Consider the following 21,111-nt stretch of genomic DNA (forward strand, 5'->3'; position numbering starts at 1 on the left):
CCTTGTTTAGTTTTAATTTGTCTTCTAAATTCTATGCTTGGCCCGTTGAATGCCTTCTCGTTATTGTATTCAAGCCCATATAGAAGATTTAACTAACTGATAAATTCTACTTAACCCCAATTGGTATATGGGACTTAGAAATTGATTTCAGTTAGTTTTATAATCGATATAAAATATTGTTATATTTATTTTTTTTTCATTTGCCAAAAGTAACAGTATCTCAAAATGGATGAAATCCTCTATTACACAATCTTTTAGTCATGATATTACTCTCAATTTGACTAGGGATGTCAATCGGGCCAGTCCAGCAGGTTTTGGGCCACAGCCCTGCTCGGGTTGCGGGCTTATCGGGTGCGGGTTTATCGGGTTCTAAAATTTCAACCCTAATCCTAAACCTTCGGGTTTTGGGCTAGCCTAGTGGGCTAATCAAGTTTTTAAGCAAATAATTAAAATTAACACTTATTTAACTTTTAAGAATCTTATATCATATTCCATAACAAATTATTATATAAAAAATAAAATATAAGTCTATCATATAAGTAAAGTAATATATTAAAAATCTAAAATATTCATGACATAATCTAAGATAACAAAAAGATAAACTGTTTAACCACAAGTTCTAAAAAAAGTCCATGTTTCAAAATAAACCTAAATATTTGAATGATATTCTTCCAAGTAAAAAAAGTCCATGTTTCAAAATAAACCTAAATATTTGAATGACATTCTTCCAAGTCTATAAGCTTTGACACTTCAGCTTGAGCATTAGCTTCCTCCTCGTCATCTTCAGAATCTCCATCTTCTATTAACAAAATAACTATGTTAACATAAAATATAGTTTGATAGTTTAGAATTTTATAACAAAAGTAAAATCTTACCATTAGAATATCCATGCAACCAATTACGTGTGCAAATTAAAGCTTGCACTTTTTCAGGAAGGAGTCTATTTCGGTATTTATTTAAGACATGTGTTCCAATGCTAAAGGAAGATTCAGATGCTACCGTTGTTATAGGAATACTAAGCACGTCACACACCGTTCTAGCAAGTACTCCAAAACGGGATGACTTCTCTTTTCAATACTTAAGCAAATCGATTTCAGCATCTTCATCCATCGGGAGGTCTTCCAAAGAGACATCCAATGCTGACTTTGTATCAAAAGTTAGACCTTTGTAACTCTTATATCCCGATAGCAATAATATTAAAATGTAAGTAAAAAAGATAAATGAAATTACTTTAGATACAAATATAAATACAAACAAATATTTAAAGAAAATAAGATTACTTATAGCAAGTACTCTTGATTTCATTCTCAATGCTTTCCTTACTCCTCCTTCCATGAATTTAGACTCTCCAACTTCAGAATTAGAACTTCCACTAGATTGAGGAATCTTAATCGAAGATGCATCAACACTTTTTTTCTGGTACTCATCGTACATAGTATACAATTTCATCTTCAACCTATTGACTTTGTCTTGACTTGAAAGAGGATCAAGTGTTGAGTAACAATACTCCACAAGTTTTAACTTCATTCTTGGATCAAACACGGCTCCCATGGAGAGAATGCCGCTATAATCTTCCCAATATTTCTCGAACTTTGATTTCATCAAAAGAGACATAGACCTTACCACTTCATCATGACTTCTAGAATTCATCTCCAACAATTGAGCAATATTCCATACTTCCATAAAATACAGGTTGGAAGTAGGATAGGATGAACCAGAAAATAAATTAGTTATTTCATAAAATGGCTCCAAGAATTCACTCATCACTTTTCCTCTTTCCAACTCTTCCTCTGTTGGGCAATGCTTATAAGCTAAATCATCACATTCAAGCATACAAAATACCCGGCGGTATTTAATTCCACTGACGAGCACCAAATATGTGGAATTCCAACGTGTAGGCACATCCATGCACAATGAAGTAGTAACTTCAATATCAACTTTTCGTGCACATTCCTTAAACTTGATCATTCTCGTTTCTGATGCTTTTACATATTTGATACATGCTCTAATTTTATCTAAAGCATCACTAGCTACTTTCAACCCTTCTTGTACAATAAGATTCAGGATATATGCACAACATCTCACATGAAAATATTCCCCATTGCACAATAATGAGTTTTGCAACTGAAGTCGTGTTCTCAACAATTTCACCATGGAATTATTAGCAGAAGCATTATCCAAAGTCAAAGAAAAGACTTTCCTATTTATGTTCCAATCCACCAGAATGTCAGAAATCTTTTGAGATAATTCAGCTCCAGTATGCGGAGGAGGCATTGAAAAAAATGCATGTATTTTGCTATTCAGTTTACATGTTTCATCTACAAAATGTGCAGTCAAACAAATGTATCCCGAATTAGTACAAGCAGTCCACATATCAGAAGTCAAGCACAACATTCCAGGCACACTATTCAAACTTATCTTCAATCTTTTCTTTTTAGATTTATACAAATTCATCACATCTAAGGCATGCGTATTTCTAGAGATAAACCTTATATCCGGGTTCAAATACTTCCAAAAAACTCGCATTTCGCTATATTCAACCCACCTCAATGGAAGATTATGTGCAGATGATACTTTAATCATCAATTCTCGGCATGTTTTTGGGTCTATTACATTATCCTTAACCTTTAACTTGCCATCATGATTAAGAAGCATAGCACCCACATCTCCAAAATTCGGTTTCTTCTTACAAACCAACATATGGCGACTAAAAGTGGAAGTTCCCATTTTCGTACCTTCATATTTCCATCTTTGAAGACAATGATTGCACTTGACATTCTTCCTATTTTTGTCGGGTTCTTCATTTGTAAAGTTATTCCAAACATCGGAAGTCTTTTGTCTCTTCTTAGGCTTGGAATCACCTAGAATCTCCACATTTTCAATATTAACTGTTGGAGAAGAATCTTCAATTCTTAACAATTATAAATCTACATCAGAAATATAAATATTATTAGCATTGATTAATCACTAATCAAATAATCATGTATAACCAATGTATAAACTAACTAAACTGCCTCTGTTTTGCATCGGTTGTAATCAATTATAACTTATATTTGTTTAGTATAGAGTTCTAAAACACATACTATATAAAGTAAATGCTACCAATATTTAATAAAAAAATGTGAACTTGTAATGAAGCAACTAATCAAACAGTAGATAAAAAACAAAAGCAATAAATTACTAATTAAACAAATACGGTAAGTTAGGGTTTTAACAAAAAAGTACAAATCCAATTTTTAAATCCTAACAAAAAAATTCACTTTTGCAGGTATATAGATATATAAGTATATTAATATACACGGATAGAACTTTTAAAATACTATAAAAATTAAATTATCAAACATATTTATATGAACACTGAGATGCATTGATACACGAATAAATAAAAAAGAAGAAGAAGGGAGAGAGAGAGAGAGAGAGCAATCACCCGATGAAACATGGAAGAGGAGTGAGACGGTGGAGGTGAAACTGTGAAAACACCTCAAGAAACTTGAAAGTGAAGTGTGACGGTAGAGGTGAAAGTGAATTTAGGAATTAGGATGTTGAGTACAGTGGAAGCTAAAAGTGGAGAATATCATGTGGTCCAGAGAGTGGAAGTGAAAAGTCATTTAAAAAGAAATAAAATTTTAAAAGTCATACAACTCATACCAGATATTTAATATATATATTATTAATTAGGCTTTTGTATAACCCGATGGGCTGACCCGGTAACCCGTCGGACTAGCCCGATAGAACCCGATAGCCCTATAGGGCTAGCCTGTTAAGCCCGATTCATTATCGGGTTGAGATTTTTCAGCCTTAACCCTGTAATTTTAGCGGATTTTTCGGGCCAGCCCATCGGATTCGGGCTACACTGATATCCCTAAATTTGACACTACTGGCCCGATTGGGTAAGTGTGAAATGGAGAATTCAAATCGAAAAAGAGGCCATACATCGAATCACCTTTTGAGAAAAAATGAAAACCGAGAATAAGGGTGATTCCTTTAATTTAGGAGTACTAACATTTTTACATTTACTGCAACTTGATTGGTTATACGTTTTTCGTCCGATCAATAATCGAAAGTTTGACTTATACAATAAAATGAAGAATCATTATTAATCATTTTTTTAATAATAAAAAAAATAAAGCAAAAATGGGGAGGCTATACTGTTCTTGATTCAATCTAACTAGATCAGCATTTGAAAGCCGCAGCCAAATTACCAACTCTAACGCCGTGTTTGGCCGCAAAATCCTCTCTGCAGACAAACAAAACAGGCGCCGCCGCCGCAAAATCAACTGATCTATTCCCTCCAAAACCACTGAACGCCTCCGCTCTCGGAATTTCATTAGTGGTTCGTTTATAGGAGCTAAACCACTTGGCCTGCATGTAGCTCACGCGCCGCCACGGCGGTACGTTTAGGCCGACGCTCTCCATCGACTTCCTAATCGCCTTAGACATTTGGTTCACCACTTGCTTCATCTCCACTGGTCTCCCCACGAAGATCGCCGGAAATTCATTTAGCAAAGCCGTGTAGGCGGCGGTCGGACGCGCGATTGTGAACTTTCCGGCCAAGGAAACTTCGACTATGTAGCGGCTGCCGCCTGCGTTCACGTCTATGTACTCGTAACTCCCCGACGGTTGACCGCCGCTCTTCTCCCACTTTGATTTGCAAATGCCTGCAGAAATTCTCGTCAGCTCCATAAAGTTTTAAAGCAAAATTTAACCCTTTTTTTGCAATTGTATGTACAAAACGACTTCGTTTAGTAGTGCTCAAAATGATGGTATTATCAGATACTTATATGAAAACAGACAACTGAGAAAAATTGAAATTCGGAATATAATTTGACAAATTAAGTAGAGAATCACATTGTTTTACAAGTAGAATCAAATTGTTTTCCATAGAATTTTAAAACGAAATATTAAATCACAATTTTTTACACTTTTTATGCAATTGTATTATTCATGTACAACGACATCAGTTAATAATGCTTAAAAGTTAAAACTATAGTATCAAGAAATATTTTGAAATTCGAAAATATAATTTGACAAATTAGTAGAATCATAATGCTATAGTTTTCCAAATTTTTATGGATTCAAGTAAGATCAATGAAAAAACTTACCGGCATCAAAGCCACTACTTCGCAATCGCGCCATTAGTCTCCGATTGAATTCCGCTGACAAATTCTCGCCGCCGACGAATTCCAACGCCTTCTCCACCTCTGTATATATGCTTCTTCCAACATCGTCGTCGCGATCAAACAATTTACTCAAACAATCATGGAATCCGGAATCCTGCGAATTACTCTCAAATTCATCATCGTCGATCTCAACTTGATTTCCGTTTCGATTGCCATCTCTGCCGATTCTCTGCTCCCTAATTTCTCTCTCAAAGAAGGAATTGACGAGATCGGACAAATCGGCGGAGTGCTCGCTGCCGCTGCTCTCGAACGACCTATCTCTCGACATCTCGTCGAAGGCCGCCGCCATCCTTCCGAACCTCGCCGGAATATTCACCATTTCCTCGATTCCGATTTTCCGCTGAATTCAAAATTGCGCCTGTCTCTAATTTTTTCTGATTCTAGGTAGAAATTTTGAGAGAGAGAGAGAGAGAGTGTGATGGAATGGATGAAGAGTGTTGAAGCTTTTATAGAGAGAGAGATGTAAATATGGAGTTAAGCGAATGGTGAAGATGTCGTGATTATGTTACGATAATGTTTACACCTACCCAATTTACAAGAATATAGAGTCACTCCCACAAAATAGGAATTTAATTTGTATTAATTGAAAGTGGGAATTATGACTAAAATATAAACCAAAATAGAAAATTGAGTTTTTTATAATCATACAAAATACATCAAATAAATAATAATTCGAATATTCTTGAAATTTTGTACTAATATAGATTAAATAATGATTAACTATATACTAGTAGTACAACTTTGGAGTAATAGGATAATTATTAAATTTAGTGATTAGATTATATGCATATCTTACGTGTGTGGTTGGAATGTCATTTATTGAGGTTATGAATAAAAGCAAATGTATTGAAGTGGAAAACATGACCAGATTCAGTATGTGATCTTATGATAATAGCATCCGTAAATCAGACCAGGTTCGGCTCGATAAACTCTCACCCAGCCATATGAGATCATATATATCCTATGTCATAGTATAAACTTTCATAATTTTTCTTGAATATTTCATTTTTTATAAAATTACAATTGCTGCAACAATATAACTAGTTTTAGTATCAAAGCTGTCGAATCAAAAGCAAGAATTCTGAAGTCCTTAGCATTAATTAACTAAAATCACACATCAAGGATGAGAATTGAAGCTAAAGAAATCCTCAATTCATAAACATGTGCAAACCATAATTGGATCCCTATATCATGTCAAGAGCAACGTGAAAACTAGCAAAATATTTATATAAATTGCATCAAGAGGATGAAACCATAATAAAACTCATGGAGATGGTCCTTTTGCTCCACATCATGTACCAATATAAAATATACAATTATTTGTTAGTATTAGTTTAATTTCAGTTTCTTAGTTTATGATTAATTATTAGGAATAAATTCCACAATTGGAGTGTATACTACAATTTTGCTAAGATTCGTATATTGGTAATAATGCAAATTACAGTTTATTGAATAAGTTATTTATTTAATATTCACAAATGTATATTAGTGTTTTTTTGGATACGATCTCGTGGTCCACTTTATTATTCACTAAAAACAAATCCACAACTATTTAATTATAATGGTATAATGGTTATATACTTATATTTTTTGTGGTGAGTAATCACTAAAAACAAATCCACCAACTATTTAATTTTTCTTCTTTTTAGTTGCATGCCGAATAGGTAGTCCAATCATGAGCCCATCGCACGTACTCAGTGGCGAAGCTACGTTGGGGCCAAGGGCCCTCGGTCCCCCATCAATTTGTCGATCAATTATATATAATATATGTAAACTACAATGAAAGTATATTATCTCTAGTGTAGCTGGTTTGTGGATTAGTCTTGAAACCCCGAGGTAGTAGGTTCAATCGATTCTCAGCGGCGTAATAATGCTAGTTCTTTTTCTCTTTTCTCTATTCTAATGCAATATTACTATGTAGTAGGAGTATATTTTAATTCTCTCTCCTCTATATCTTTTTTTTCTCTTTTCACTATTCTAATGCAATATTACTATGTACTATAATTTAGTTCTCTCTACTTTATATCTTTTAGAACATAGTATTTTCTATGTGTTATTTTTACACCAATAATTATATTAATTTTAAATTTTTGTCACTTCATAATTGAAAATTTGTTTCCATCTATACTATTCATACATAAAAATTGAAAAAATATTAAATAATTATTATTTCGAGCTTCCAACATCACCGATATCGAATGAACCCTATAACTATTAACAGTGACTTGGGCCCCCCGTTATAAAAATCCTGGCTTCGCCACTGCACATACTATTAAGAATTTCAAACAACGTAGTATATGCTAACTAATTTAATGGATAAACATTTTTAAACTATCACATTCATAATATTTATATGTCCATTTATGAATACAGTATTACTCCATTACTTTAGATTGTTAGATATAAAAAAATGCTTAAATGGTTAGACAAGTCATTAAGTTATTGTACAATTGATATCTTGGATAAAAAAAGTACTCCTGATAATGATTTATTCGCCATTTTATTGATTTAAAAAGTACCTGAAAATGATCACGAAAATGAATTTAAAAGTGTATAAAAAGGATCACGAGGGTAAGAAACTAGTAATAGAAAGACGGATTGGATTCGCATTAGTCCTCATTTACGGGTAGATACATTATAATGGGTTTAATATATATATATATATATATATATATATATATATTATATATATATAAACAACAATATTGGCATATCTAGAAATAGAAGTAAATGCAAGGATATGAACGTGGATGGCTTCTCGTCTGTATACAATTGTCCATACTATATATGGCTAGTAGTAGCCGCCAAACTATGAAAAAGACAAAAAAAGAAGATTTTGTGTCCCAGTTCAGTTACATATTTTTTCATTTTTTTTAATATATAGTCAGCTCTTTTATTACTCCCTAGATAAGTAAAATTGAACACATTAAATACTGGTAACTTGAAAGAATAATTTGATTGATGCAATCTTCTCTTGAATTTGTTGCAAAATCAGATATTATGCATCCAAAGCAGCAATGGTTTCTGACTTGTGTTGATGATAATGCCACTAACTTTTGCTTCTTTGGGTGCTACGAATTCATATATACTCGTTCAGAAATAAAATAAGTACGACCAAAATGCATTTTTCATAGTCCAAAGACAATTTCCAAATCATTATTAGCACGTTCAATTAGCCCGCATTCAACTTGTTTTACACATTTGATTCACATTTTTACGTGTTCATTGCAAGTATCTCATATAACTCTTTCATTGTTAAAAAATGAAGCTTAATTTGTCTATTCAAGAATCTTGAGAGCATACGTACAACTTGAACAATAATTTAAAACTTAGTCAAAAATGATTTTGAGTAAAATTTTGCCACTATATGGATCAATAATATACTCTATAAGATACATGAACAAAATTGCAAGTTACCCTACACACCGTCCTACTATAGTTTGAGTCGTATTTTTATGGATTGTAGTATCATTATAATTGAGTTATTTCCTTTTATAACACTTATCTCTCTTACTATTTTTTTATCTCTCATACTTTATTTCATATATATTTATTTTATTCTTTTTTTATTTATTTACATATATTACTTCTCCTACTTTATTCTTATCCCACTTCTTTTCTTAATTTTTGTGCTTAAAAAAATGTTTCAACTATAATGAGACGTAGGAAATACATATCAATAATAACTGTGATTTGTGTACTGGGCCATATTAGACTATATTACAAGCCCATTAAATCTGGACCAGTAGTGAGTTTGACACGAACAAGCCCAAAACTTGTTATTGGGCCTAACATTCCAAGGCCTAGGAACTGTCATTATTTAATCCCGAAGAATCCAGCGATATCTTTTATTCTTTTGAAGCCACCCAACGAGAATCTTGTATCTTGAATCAATTCTTACAACATTAAACTACTTTAAATAAGACTAGTTAAAGCTCATAAATAGGTAACAACATGATGCACTCAGATAAAATCGCCTCATGTTGTCTGATTCAAATCTGTGTTCATACAACTCACTTTCGTTATTGATTGGGTACATGATAAAAGAAAACAAGATAACATAATTGACTTCATCTTGACCCTATTATTAAATAATTTAAACATAATCACTTGAAAGTTACAAAGAATCATCTCTTGCTCAAAGATAAAAGATTCAAGGCAGACAGCAATATTAATTAGTTTATTAAGCGGAATATACTAAGACAAATATTATGTTTTTCCATGGATTCCATCGTCCAATTTTTTGCTTTATAACCAACAACAATTCTAAGCTTGTTTGTGCCAACATTGTTCTCCTATTTTAGAAGATGGGACAATCGCTGTGTTGCTTTAAGCCCTCCAAAACAAAGCAACAGAATGTGTCGAAAAATCGAAGAGAGGATAAGAGGAAGTTGTTGAAGGTGGATGAGTCTACGAAGACGCTTGAGGAATATCTCAAGAATTCACCGGCGGTGAATACGCGGGGGCAGCCGAGAAAGAGGGTTTACCCGTCTTTGTCGTCACCGGATCCGTTTCACACGCCTAGGATGAGTTTTTCGTCGCCAAAGGTGAATGATGAGGCGCAACGTTGCGGGAAGGGCAAGAAGAAGGTTACGTTTAGGTTGCCGGAGGAAGATGATATGATCTTGTTCTATTCTCCCGCCTTTGATTGCATTAATGAATCTTGATTACTTACAAATAAATATTTAGTGGTCCAGACATGACATAAGGCAAAAGACATATTCAATCAATTATAATTGTAGAAATATTGGAATCACTAGATTGTTATTACTCATTAATTACATATGTTCACTAGTGCAATTCTACTAATTAAATTATCTATTGGTATTGTTATTTAATAGTCTTGTTTGTTTGTATTTGACGTTACGTTGTACAGTATGGAATATATGAAGTTTGGGTTCCTTAGGTTGTCTCGTGGGTAGACACGATAAATGATTGTAAATTATTATAATGTCGTTAATAGTAGAAGGCTGGCCAAACACGGCCTTAGTTGACAATCATAAGCTTTACTATACAGTATCTTAAATCATCCACTGCCTCACAATCTTTTTACTAATGTCTTTCAATAAGACCGGCCCGGCCTGATACAACTCCTCACACTGGCTTGATGGCCGAAGTCCAGCCCAATCGGCCCATTTTTATTTCTTGTGTGTTTGAGCTTTTATTCAATAAAAATAATAAGAATCACAAAAATAAAGAAAGTAGTACAAATTTTCAGTATCTTTAATTTCTAGATTTTCTTGATATTTTGTTTTCAAGTTTTAAGATATTTTACATATTTCAATATTTAATTATTATTATCAAGCAGATCTTAAGGTAATTTTTAAAATTATTGATAGAACTTTATTATTATTATTAATATTAATATTATTATTATTATTAAATATAAATAGTCGGTATACGTTCAATATCACATTTAATAATTTGGTAAGAAACTAAGAATTATTCTTAACAACATTAATGTTCATCAACAATATTTTTTTCTTTGAGTAAAGACTAATTATGGTCCTAAATATATGACGTTTTTACGATTTTGGTCATAAACATTATGTTTTGAATTATTTGGTCTCCTACATTTAAAATCGGGCCTGAATCAGTCCAAAATGGACGTCACCGTTAAAAATAAACGGTCAACAGCTGATTAAGCTAATTTTGACTCATTTATGCATTTTAAGTAAGAATTTTAATTTTTTAAATAAAAATTAATTAATAATTTTAGTTTTTTTAAGAATAATAATTAAATTAAATTTATCCAAGCGACCGGCATCAAACCAAGCATCTCATTCTCCCACGATCTCTTCCGACGTCGTTCCGATCGAGCAATGCATTCGCTCCGCCGCCTCCATCGATTTCGACTTCTGCGTCTTCCACGAGAGCTTCGACCATGAATCCTCTTCCGCCGACGAGCTCTCGACGGCAAAACCCTACCCATCCAAATCAAAAAGTGCCTCGCTCCAGTGCCGTCGCCGTCGTTTCCCTCGCCGCCTCCGCCTCTGCCTCTGACCTTATCCAACGATTTTCCGACGAATTCCTCGAATCCGCAGTCAAAAGCTACCAATTAAACTTCAACCTCGTCCAAATCGGCGAGCTCGACGCGCCGACGCTGAAGCAAATCGTCCTTCCCCGCAGCGGCAACGCCGACATCTTCAACGGAACCTCCACGATGCGTCCAGACAAATCGTCGACCACCTACAGCGCAAACTCAACAATCCACACGGTCGCGCACTACTCCTTTTCCCCAACCGTCCGCGCTGGCCGCCGGGGAAGAGTTTGCGTTGTAGCTGGTCGACGATTTGCCTGGACGCATCGTGGAGGTGCCGTTGACGATGTCGGCGTTGCCGCCGCGGGGAAGGACGCGAGGGAGACGACGGCGGCGGCACTGGAGCGAGGCGCTTTTTGATTTGGATGGGTAGGATTTTGCCGTCAAGAGCTCGTCGGCGGAGGAGGATTCGTGGTCGAAGCTCTCGTGGAAGAGGCAGAAGCTCGATCGGAACGACTTCAGAAGAGCTCGTAGGAGAATTAGATGCTTGGGTTGATTCCGGTCGCTTGGCTAAATATAATATAATATAATTATTATTTTTAAAAACTAAAATTATTAATTAATTTTTTTATTTTAAAAAAGTTTAAAATTCTTAATTAAAATGCATAAATGGGTCAAAATCGGCTAATCAGTCGGTGACCGTTTATTTTTAACGGTGCCGTCCATTTTGGACTGATTCTGACTCGATTTCAAATGCATGGGACCAAATAATTCAAAACGTAATGTTTAGGACAAAAATCGTAAAAACGTCATATGTTTAGGATTATATTTGACCTTTACTCTTTTTTTTTTCCTGGACAAACCTGCTGACAATATTGACAAAACTTGAAAATTATGTGAATAGAAATTAAAATAAAGCCTTTACTTTTGGAAATAATTATATTCTTATTTTTACTCTAGATTGATATTGGGATAGAAAACTAATGGCCGGAAACTAGAAGTAAACTAAAATTTTATCAAGAACTCCACTCAAGATTCTGATCTGAATCTTCTCTCTGAAACAACTGATTAACTGCTGGGCAACCACCCAACTTAAAGAGGAATGGTTTTGAGTTGCTTTTCCTTTCCTTTTGAGCTATTTAAGAGCATCCTTAACCCATCCCCATTTCACGTCCAAGTCCCCTCCACATCACCATTCCTCTAAATTTGAGTTTCAGATCACAACTGCTCTAACCCTGCAGGCCTCATCCCGAGCCACAACTATTAAATTGCACTATTCACAATTTACAATCTATTTTACGCGTAAAATAAAAAGCGCCGAAAATTTAAAACACGGAAAAGTTGTTCTTCATTCGGAAATTGAAAATTACAACATACAAATTTAAAAATACAAAAAAAATATTAAAACATAACGTCAATGCTGTAAAACGTTGGTGCGTGTCCAAATCTCTTCAATTAGATCGGCTTGGAGGCGAGTGTGTAGTTCGTCTTGGCGCATCGCAGCTGAACAGGCCATGACATTGCGGATGTTGGGAGGAACGCCCTGCACGGGCGGGGCGGTGACAATGTAGTTACTCTCGGTGCTGGAGAGCGGATCGTCGCTCCACAAAGTGACATTTTCTTCCTCGTCCTCAACGATCATGTTATGCATTATGATACATGCATATATGATGTCGGCGATTAGTCGACGCTGCCAACCACGGGCCGCTCCCTTCACAATAGCCCACCGTGCTTGGAGGACTCCGAATGCACGCTCCACATTTTTCCGAGCCGCCTCTTGCCTTTAGGCAAACAATGCCCTCCGATCCGTTGTCGGACATGTGATAGTCTTCATGAACACGGGCCATCGAGGGTAGATCCCGTCTGCCAGATAGTACCCCATACTATACGAACGGTGGTTGGCCGTGAACTTTACGTTTGGCGCTCGCCCGGCACACAAGTCGTTGAACAATGGAGACTCATTCAACACATTCAGGTCGTTGTTGGACCCCGCGACACCAAAGTAGGCATGCCAGATCCACAATCGTTGGTCGGCAACGTCCTCCAACACAATCGTGGGATGTGTGCCCTTGTGCCCGCTAGTGTATTGTCCTCTCCAAGCCGTTGAACAATTCTTCCACTGCCAGTGCATACAGTCGATGCTGCCAAGCATCCCAGGGAAGCCGTGGGTCCGCTCATGCATGTTCACCAACTTTCTAACGTCGTCGGTCGTTGGCTTTCTCAAGTATGTATCCTTGAATGTTTCGATGACTGCCCGACAGAATTTAGCTAGGCAATCCTGTCCAGTATGCTCGCTTACATGGAGATACTCATCGAACATATCTGCTGTAGTTCCGTAAGCGAGTTGACGTATGACAGATGTGCATGTCTGCAAAGTCGATATACTTTGCCGGCCCACAACATCAGTAGTTTGGCAGAAATAAGAGTCACGAGCTACAACTGCATTGACAATGCGTAGGAACAAAGGCCTCCGCATCCGGAACCGTCGACGGAACATCTGATCACTCCATCGCGGATCTCTAGAGAAATAATCTGTGAAAAGCCGCAAACCAGCTTGTTCACGGTCTCGGTGAATATACATCCGAGTACGTGGTACCCAGACTTGTTGTTCGTTCCAAGCTTGAATAGCAGCTTGGTAGCGTTCCACTTCGTTGTTGATTTCTTCTTGGATTGTCGGTATCGACGCCCCTAACATTCGGGTCATTTGAGCGTTGATTGGTCTTTGACGAGGAGGCATTTTTTCGAATTTTAGGGAGAGAAATGAAGTTGAATAGATATGAAAATAGATGGAGTGGTATTTTATAGATAAATTTTCAATTTTATAAAAAAAAAATTGAAATTGCGGCCCGGACCGGCCCGAACACCAATTAACGCTGGGCCGGACCCCGTCGCGGCACGTCCCGATGCGCATAACCCTGAGCCGGGCCGGACCCCGGGCGCGTCCCTAGGTCGCGACTGCGTCCCCGAGACCCAACTGCGTGACGCGGCCAGGCCCCATGCGTTAATGATGCTCTAATGATGGATTTATACTTCAATTAATTTGGCCATCAAGCGTACAATATACTCTGGCCGGCTATTAATTGACTAGCCATGAATATAGTTGAATTCTAGAATTTCAGTCTTGTTCTTCAAAATCATACGACAAAAATTAGTGATAGAAAATGAGTGAGTTAATTGAAGATTAATGAGACCCTAAATTTACCTTCATTTTGCAGCTTAATTACTCTTTTTCGTCAGACAATTCATTTACTTTTTATATCTCTTTTGAATTGTGTAGATACCAGATACTGTATTAAAGTATAATATCCGATCAAAGCAAAAAATAAAAAATATGGGTGTTATTATTTCATGAAGTGTCGTTTCAATAGTTGAGAAAACCTCAACACGTATCTACAGTGATGCTTACACCTAGGAAATATCAACATGCAATTAAGCACTCATGCACGTGTCATTGATCTTCATTTTATATCAACATGCAATTAAGCGCACTCATGCACGTGTCATTGATCTTCATTTTATTTTATAGAGTACTCCATCGGTCTCTAAAAAATAAAAACTTTTCAAATAATACACTTTTTAACATAAAATTGATAAGAGAAGTTTATTAGTGGAAATTTTCTTAAATAGAAAGTTTCTATTTTTGGGAAACGGTTTTATTTTTAAGAGACGGAGGGAGGGTATACCTATATCTCAATGAGAATTAGTAAAATAATTTATATTAATCACGTACATATTTCACCCAGCACTCTAATCACATACATATATGAAGTCATGGTATGATTAAATTAGGGTATGGATTTGATGAGGTTAACAAAGTATGGCAGGGAAGACAGGACAATAAACTTTATTAAATAGCCATCAATATTTGTAGCTGATTATTGTATTCATGAATGTAAAAGTTGGCTATATATGAATTGGTCATAGGGAGAGGTCGAAATTATTTTGAGTTGAAAACCTAAATTTTTTTGTGTAGGATAATGAGTAACGAGGCAAAAGGTACACTAACAAGGGCGGTTGAATGAGGAACTGCCACGTTCAACGGAACCAAATATAGATGTTCCAATTTCACTCTAAAGTATTTTTCCCGTCCATTAAACATAGTCTTTTTATTATATTTCGATCCGTGTCAAAAAATTAGTCTTTTTTTTAAAATTATTTTTGATGAGTTTTTCTTTTTTTTTTTTGAAGTGGGTCATATTCTCTATTAAAAATATTTTAATTATTATTTTTATATTTCTCCTACCTACTTTATTAATTTTACATTAAAATTTCATATGATTCAAAATTCTTATTTCTATGGACAGAGGGAGAGGGAGTAATATTTAGTGATGAGAGTTAACTCTTGAATTATATTGTCTTCACTAGTGAATTAGTTCGATTTTGGTTCCAAAAATTACAAACCGCTAATTGACAATTCTAAATTGTGATTTTATGCTAAAAAATCAGTAATGCCATAAAAATTTTGGTAAGAAATCTGCAAATTATTTTATAAAACTGTCACTATCATCATAAAATTCGTAAAATGTAAATTGGAAAAAGTGTCAACTTTTATTCCAAACTTTAACCAAAATCGGACGCCAATTTCAGTGCGAAACCGAAATCGCCGATTTCAGTGTCACGTTATTCGACTTTTGTACAACCAGAATAGGTAGTTTCCTGTCTAATAGCAATGCATTGAAAAGGTACTTCCTTCATTCCACATTTAAAAAACATTTAAAGAGTCATTTCTCATTTTGAAATTTTCCATGGCAATTGAGACGTTATTCCCTTGGTCCCATTAAAAATAACTTACTTTTTTTTTCCAATTAAAATGATCTAGTAATAAAAATAGAAGCACTTCTATCTATATTTTACTCTCTCCAATACTTTATTATCTCTTCAATCTAAAGTTTTTTTTGTCTATTACTCAATTTGTTCCACAAGAATATACATTCTTTTCTTTTTAGTCCATCTCACAAAAGTATACACTATACACTTTCAAAACTTAAAAATTCTTTTCTCTGTATAAAATGAGGTTCATTATCCACTATCTATACTTTAATTTTTCTTTTTTAAACCTCTTTTTGACTTTACAAAATATATATTACTCCCTCCGTCCCCAAAGAGTATGAATTTTGGGTTCGGCATGAGTTTTAATAAATAAGGGGAAAAGTAAGAGAGAGAGAAAAATTGTAGTGGAAATAATATTAGTGGAGAGTGGGGTCCACATTATTATAATAGTATAAGTGTTCATGGTAATGGTATAAGTTGTAAATAAAATTATGTGTATGAGTAATATGTTCTTTGAATTTTATAAAATTAGAAAGTTCATACATTTTAGTGATGGACGAAAAAGAAAATAGTTCATAATTTTTGGGGGCAGAAGAAGTATAATATTAGGGACGAAGGAAAAAGAAAATAGTTTATACTTTTTAGGGACATAAGAAGTACTCCCTCCGTCCCGAGCTACTCGCTCATTTCCTTTTCGGCACGGAGATTAAGGAATGAGTGTATAGGAAAGTCAAAAATGACGGCTGTAGGTGAAAATTTTTACTAAAAATAGAAAGAGTGCAAGTAACTTGGGACGCTCAAAAAGGAAATACGTGCGAGTAGTGCGGGACGGAGGGAGTATTATACTACTCCCTTCGTCCCTCAACAATATACACTCTTTCCTTTTTAGTCCGTCCCACAAGCATAAGCATTTTCTAATTTTAGAAAGTTTTTTCTCTCTAATGAGGTGGGACCCACTCTCCACTAACAATACTTAATTTACTTTTTCTCTCTATCTCTCTCCTAGTTTCCTAATTATACCTAAAAACCCGTACCGACATCAAAGTGATATTCATTGGGACGAATGAAGTATTAATTAATATTCATACCCAATTATAAAACTGTATATATTTATGGGAGGGAGGGATTATGACGGAAGGAACGCTGTAATAAATAAGATTGTCCCAAGTCTGAAGAAGTAGATGGTAAATAGGCACGTGTCTAGGCGCGAGAGCGAGAGGTGGCAGCATCTCCACCTTTATTTCTACCAAAATTTCACATATCCCTAGGGTGCATGTGGGTGAAGTCAAAAAACGATCACGCATTTTAGCATCAGTAAAATCAGAAACAAATAGAAAAAGGAAAAAAAAAGAAAAGAGTAAAGAGAGAGGACACGGATTGCTCGCCTTATTTATGAGACAATAGAAAATCCACCACCTAAGTTTCAACCGCAAAGCCCTTGTGTTTTAGCCTTTCTTTTCTTCATGACTCAACTACGCATGGCTGCTGCTTTGCTTGCGTTTGTGGCTGCCGTCGCTCTAGCCGGCGCCGGTGTCTCCGCCGAGACGCACCACGTCGTCGGCGGCTGGGGACCTGATTTCAACGCCACCGCTTGGTTGGTCGGCCGCTTCTTCACCGTTGGTGACAAATTACGTACGTGCCCCTTGCATGCTTCTTCATTTCTTTTTATATTTACATTGCCATGTTTTGTTTATTTACTCTAATTGCACAAATTTAGCAAATTGCCCAAAAAGTTATGAAGTTGGCTCAAATTTGAAGCGTAAATTTAACAATTTGTTTTAAAAATCTTTAGTTTTGATTTTGTTCTGAATTATTTTATGTGGAATATTTATATGAAATTGTATTTGATGCAGCAAGAAAAAAAAATAATATATAGGCATAATCATCAGTTATTTAAATAATATTCATAAATAAAATTCCTATATTTGATTGAAAAATATGATTTTTATATTATACTTTTTCTGTACATAAAAAATACTTCCTCTGCCTCTCATTAATTCATATCAATTTCCTTCACATCAGTTTCCTTATTAGTCCGTCCTCCATTAATTAGCATCCTCTTCCTCTCATTAATTCACGTCAATTTCCTTATTAGTCCGTCCTCCATTAATTAGCATCCTTATTGTTTTTTTATTTTTTTATAATAGATCTCACATTCAATTAACTAATTTCATTCACATTTTATCATAAAATTAATATATATGAAAATAGGACTCACATACAGTTAACTTTTTCCATCCACCTCACATCATGTCAGGTCAGTGCTAATTAATGGAGGATGGAGGGAATAGTTTCGTAAAACATAGTTGGTCATCGAGAATTTGACCAAATTCATATTTTTTCGACAATTTGCCTTTAGAAATATAGTGGTGGGTATATATGAAGTTGGCTTGTTTTGGAGCAGGGTTCGAGTACGGTGGAGGCGGCGACGAGACGATGGTGGAGGTGCGCGGCGCAGAGTTCGAGACCTGCAACGTGACGAACCCGATCCGATACTGACGGATCCCGTGAGCCACGTGGCACTCGAGGAGGAAGGCGTCCGCTACTTCACCAGCGCAGACCCCGAGAACTGCCGCAAGGGCCTCAAGCTTCCTGTCACCATCAACCGCGCCCACGAACACGAACACGACCCCTCTCCTCCCTACGACCCGTGGAAGCCCGATGAGCCTGATGTGCCGTCCCCTCCCTACGAGCCGTGGGAGCCTGATGTGCCGTCTCCTCCGCACAAGGTCCCGCCTCCTCCCACGCCCACGCCCTCGCCCTCGCCTGCCGCCGCCCTTCTCGACGCCGGCTTGTGTTTGTGCTTGGCTGCTGCCTTCTGGATTTTTATCTAGAGGAGTATAACTGTTTTTAGCTGTTATTGTTATTTGCTAAATTAGTGGGATAATTGATGATATTATCGTCATATTAATTAGTAGGAAGGTGGGTTGTGTGTGAAGCTCTACCAGTTGCTATGATTTAGGACTCATGTACTATCTTAATCAACACCGTTTGCATTTTGAGTTATATGCTTCCCTACTTGCTACTATAGGGTTTTTCAATTTGGCTGCTGAATAAATCCTTTTAATTAGAATGTGTGAATTTTATTGCGATGGAAACACCATAATTGAATTAATTAGACTATTTTAGTGTGCATTGAATTAATTTTTAGTGTTGAATTAAAGATTAAATATCAGTTATTCTTTTTTCGCCGGTTCATTCACTAGTCCGATTTTTAAAACACCTAGTCCGGTTTTTAAAACATTAGAAGAGATTCCATGTGTTTTCATAGTACAGCAAAAAGAAATTCTATTTATATAAATGAAAGCCATTTTTTACTACCACGTCTCTGCACTAAAAAATTTCGAATGAGTAGTATTTACAAATTACAATGTCATACGAATTTACAATTTTGTGTAATTGAGAATTTTACACTGTTATACTCCCAATATCTCATTAAAAATCAAATATTTTTCTTTTTGGGTTGTCCATCTCTCTTACTTTACTCCCTCTTCTTTAACCCACAAAACAACACTTAATAAAATCTCGTGCCGAAAAGCAAACATTTCATATTTAATGGGACGGAGAGAGTACATAAATTTTCGTGTAAGAGTATTAAATTCATAAATGAATACTCTTTTGCATTTTCATATAATATTTTATGTACATGATTAAAATTTTTCTGTTGCTAAATCCGTCCTGAAAATTCATTATTTATTTTTATTTTCATACGTTCTTAAAAATTTGTCACCTTTTACTTTTATCATTTTTAGTATTGGATATCACATTTCATTAACTCATTCATACTCAAATTTTATTATAAAACTAATTTGTAAAAGTAGTACCATATACCACTAACCTTTTCAACTTACTTTCTATTCTATTTTTTTAAAATTAGTGTCGGATCAAACGATGGAAAATTATTAGTATAGAGGGAGTATTATTTGATTGCTTTTGAAATGAGAATTAAAAACGAGTTCAATATATTAGAGGCCCAATGTCAGCCTGCACGGTACACTTTGAAGACCGAGAAGACTATAATCATAAGAGCATATGCAATGGGCCACATAAATGCGGTCCTATTTTTTGCGGCCTATTGCTGGTCACATTGATTTTTTTCATTTTTTAAATTATATTTGATTTAATTTTATTATTATTTAATTTATAATTATTAGTATCATTCATTCTCATAATTTACCATTTCTATTTTATTGTTGATTTGTATCCTCATGTATAATATGAAATCGAGGATGACATTTTATTGTTGATTTCATGTAAGCATGCATCCTCATGCATAATACTCCATCCGTCCCATAAAAATATATGCACTTTCTATTTTCGTTCATCCCACAAAAATATGTGCATTCCATTTTTGGAAAGTTATACTATCAATTTAATAATGTAGGTCTCATTATCCACCAATATTACTTTAACTATTATTCTCATCATCTCTCTTACTTTATCGTACCATTAACCTCCTATCTCTTACTTTATCAATTTTGTCTTAATTCCCCTGCCATACGCATTGCCAATATTTTTATGGGACGGAGGGAATATGAAATCGAGGATGACAATGAAGTAGCAACTAATTGGTCTGAAGATGAATATGAAGATGAAGCTGGATCTAAGTCCTGAGTAACCCAAGACACCCAGCATCACGGTGCACCACCCAAATTATAGTGTTTATTATCATATTGGTAAGTGTTTATATCATATTGGTAAATTAATCTACGTAATTTATTTTATAATTTAACATTTAAAAGAAAATAATACAGTTTAAAAAAAGTTGATGAAAGTGGTGGCTGAAAATAAGATATTCCTTATCGTAAGCATTGGACGAAATAGAAAATGCTGATATATCATAGAATAAATGAAATGGGACTGAAACTAAGGGTCCGTTCGGTATACAGAATTAGAATTAAATTGGAATTGAAATTATACGGAGCTTGATTAGAAGGATTTTACTTCAATTCCAAATCCTTTGTTTGGTTTAATTAAAGAATTGGTATGGAATTGTATTATAATTCTAAATTCCAAATTCCATGTTTGGTAAATTTCAGTCCTAGCATGTGTTCGTCATTTTTCAAAATAGATGAATTGATTTCCGATTTATTTCGCCATCCTAAATAGTTTATTTAATAAAAAAATTTGCATTCACATATTCCTTCGTTTCCACCCCTTCGTGCTAAATTATTAGGTCAA

At 35.1% G+C, this 21,111-nt stretch overlaps 1 protein-coding gene and 1 long non-coding RNA gene across 2 annotated transcripts; one reads left to right on the plus strand and one right to left on the minus strand.

Annotated features, from left to right (window-relative positions):
* Nucleotides 1–3,979: 3,979 nt before the first annotated feature.
* Nucleotides 3,980–5,584, minus strand: LOC121776510. The gene is made up of 2 exons (XM_042173680.1): nt 5,103–5,584; nt 3,980–4,658 (listed from the first exon to the last, which is right to left on the minus strand). The coding sequence occupies exons 1-2, from the start codon at nt 5,497–5,499 to the stop codon at nt 4,174–4,176; spliced, it is 882 nt and encodes a 293-aa protein (XP_042029614.1). The 5' UTR covers nt 5,500–5,584; the 3' UTR covers nt 3,980–4,173.
* Nucleotides 5,585–17,217: 11,633 nt separating this feature from the next.
* LOC121776335 lies at nt 17,218–18,936 on the plus strand. The gene is made up of 2 exons (XR_006045277.1): nt 17,218–17,562; nt 18,335–18,936. It is a non-coding gene; the product is annotated as an uncharacterized LOC121776335 (long non-coding RNA).
* The last annotated feature ends 2,175 nt before the right edge of the window (nt 18,937–21,111 follow it).

Source organism: Salvia splendens, chromosome 18 (genome assembly GCF_004379255.2).
Source record: "Salvia splendens isolate huo1 chromosome 18, SspV2, whole genome shotgun sequence".
In the NCBI taxonomy this organism is placed as follows: Eukaryota; Viridiplantae; Streptophyta; class Magnoliopsida; order Lamiales; family Lamiaceae; genus Salvia; species Salvia splendens.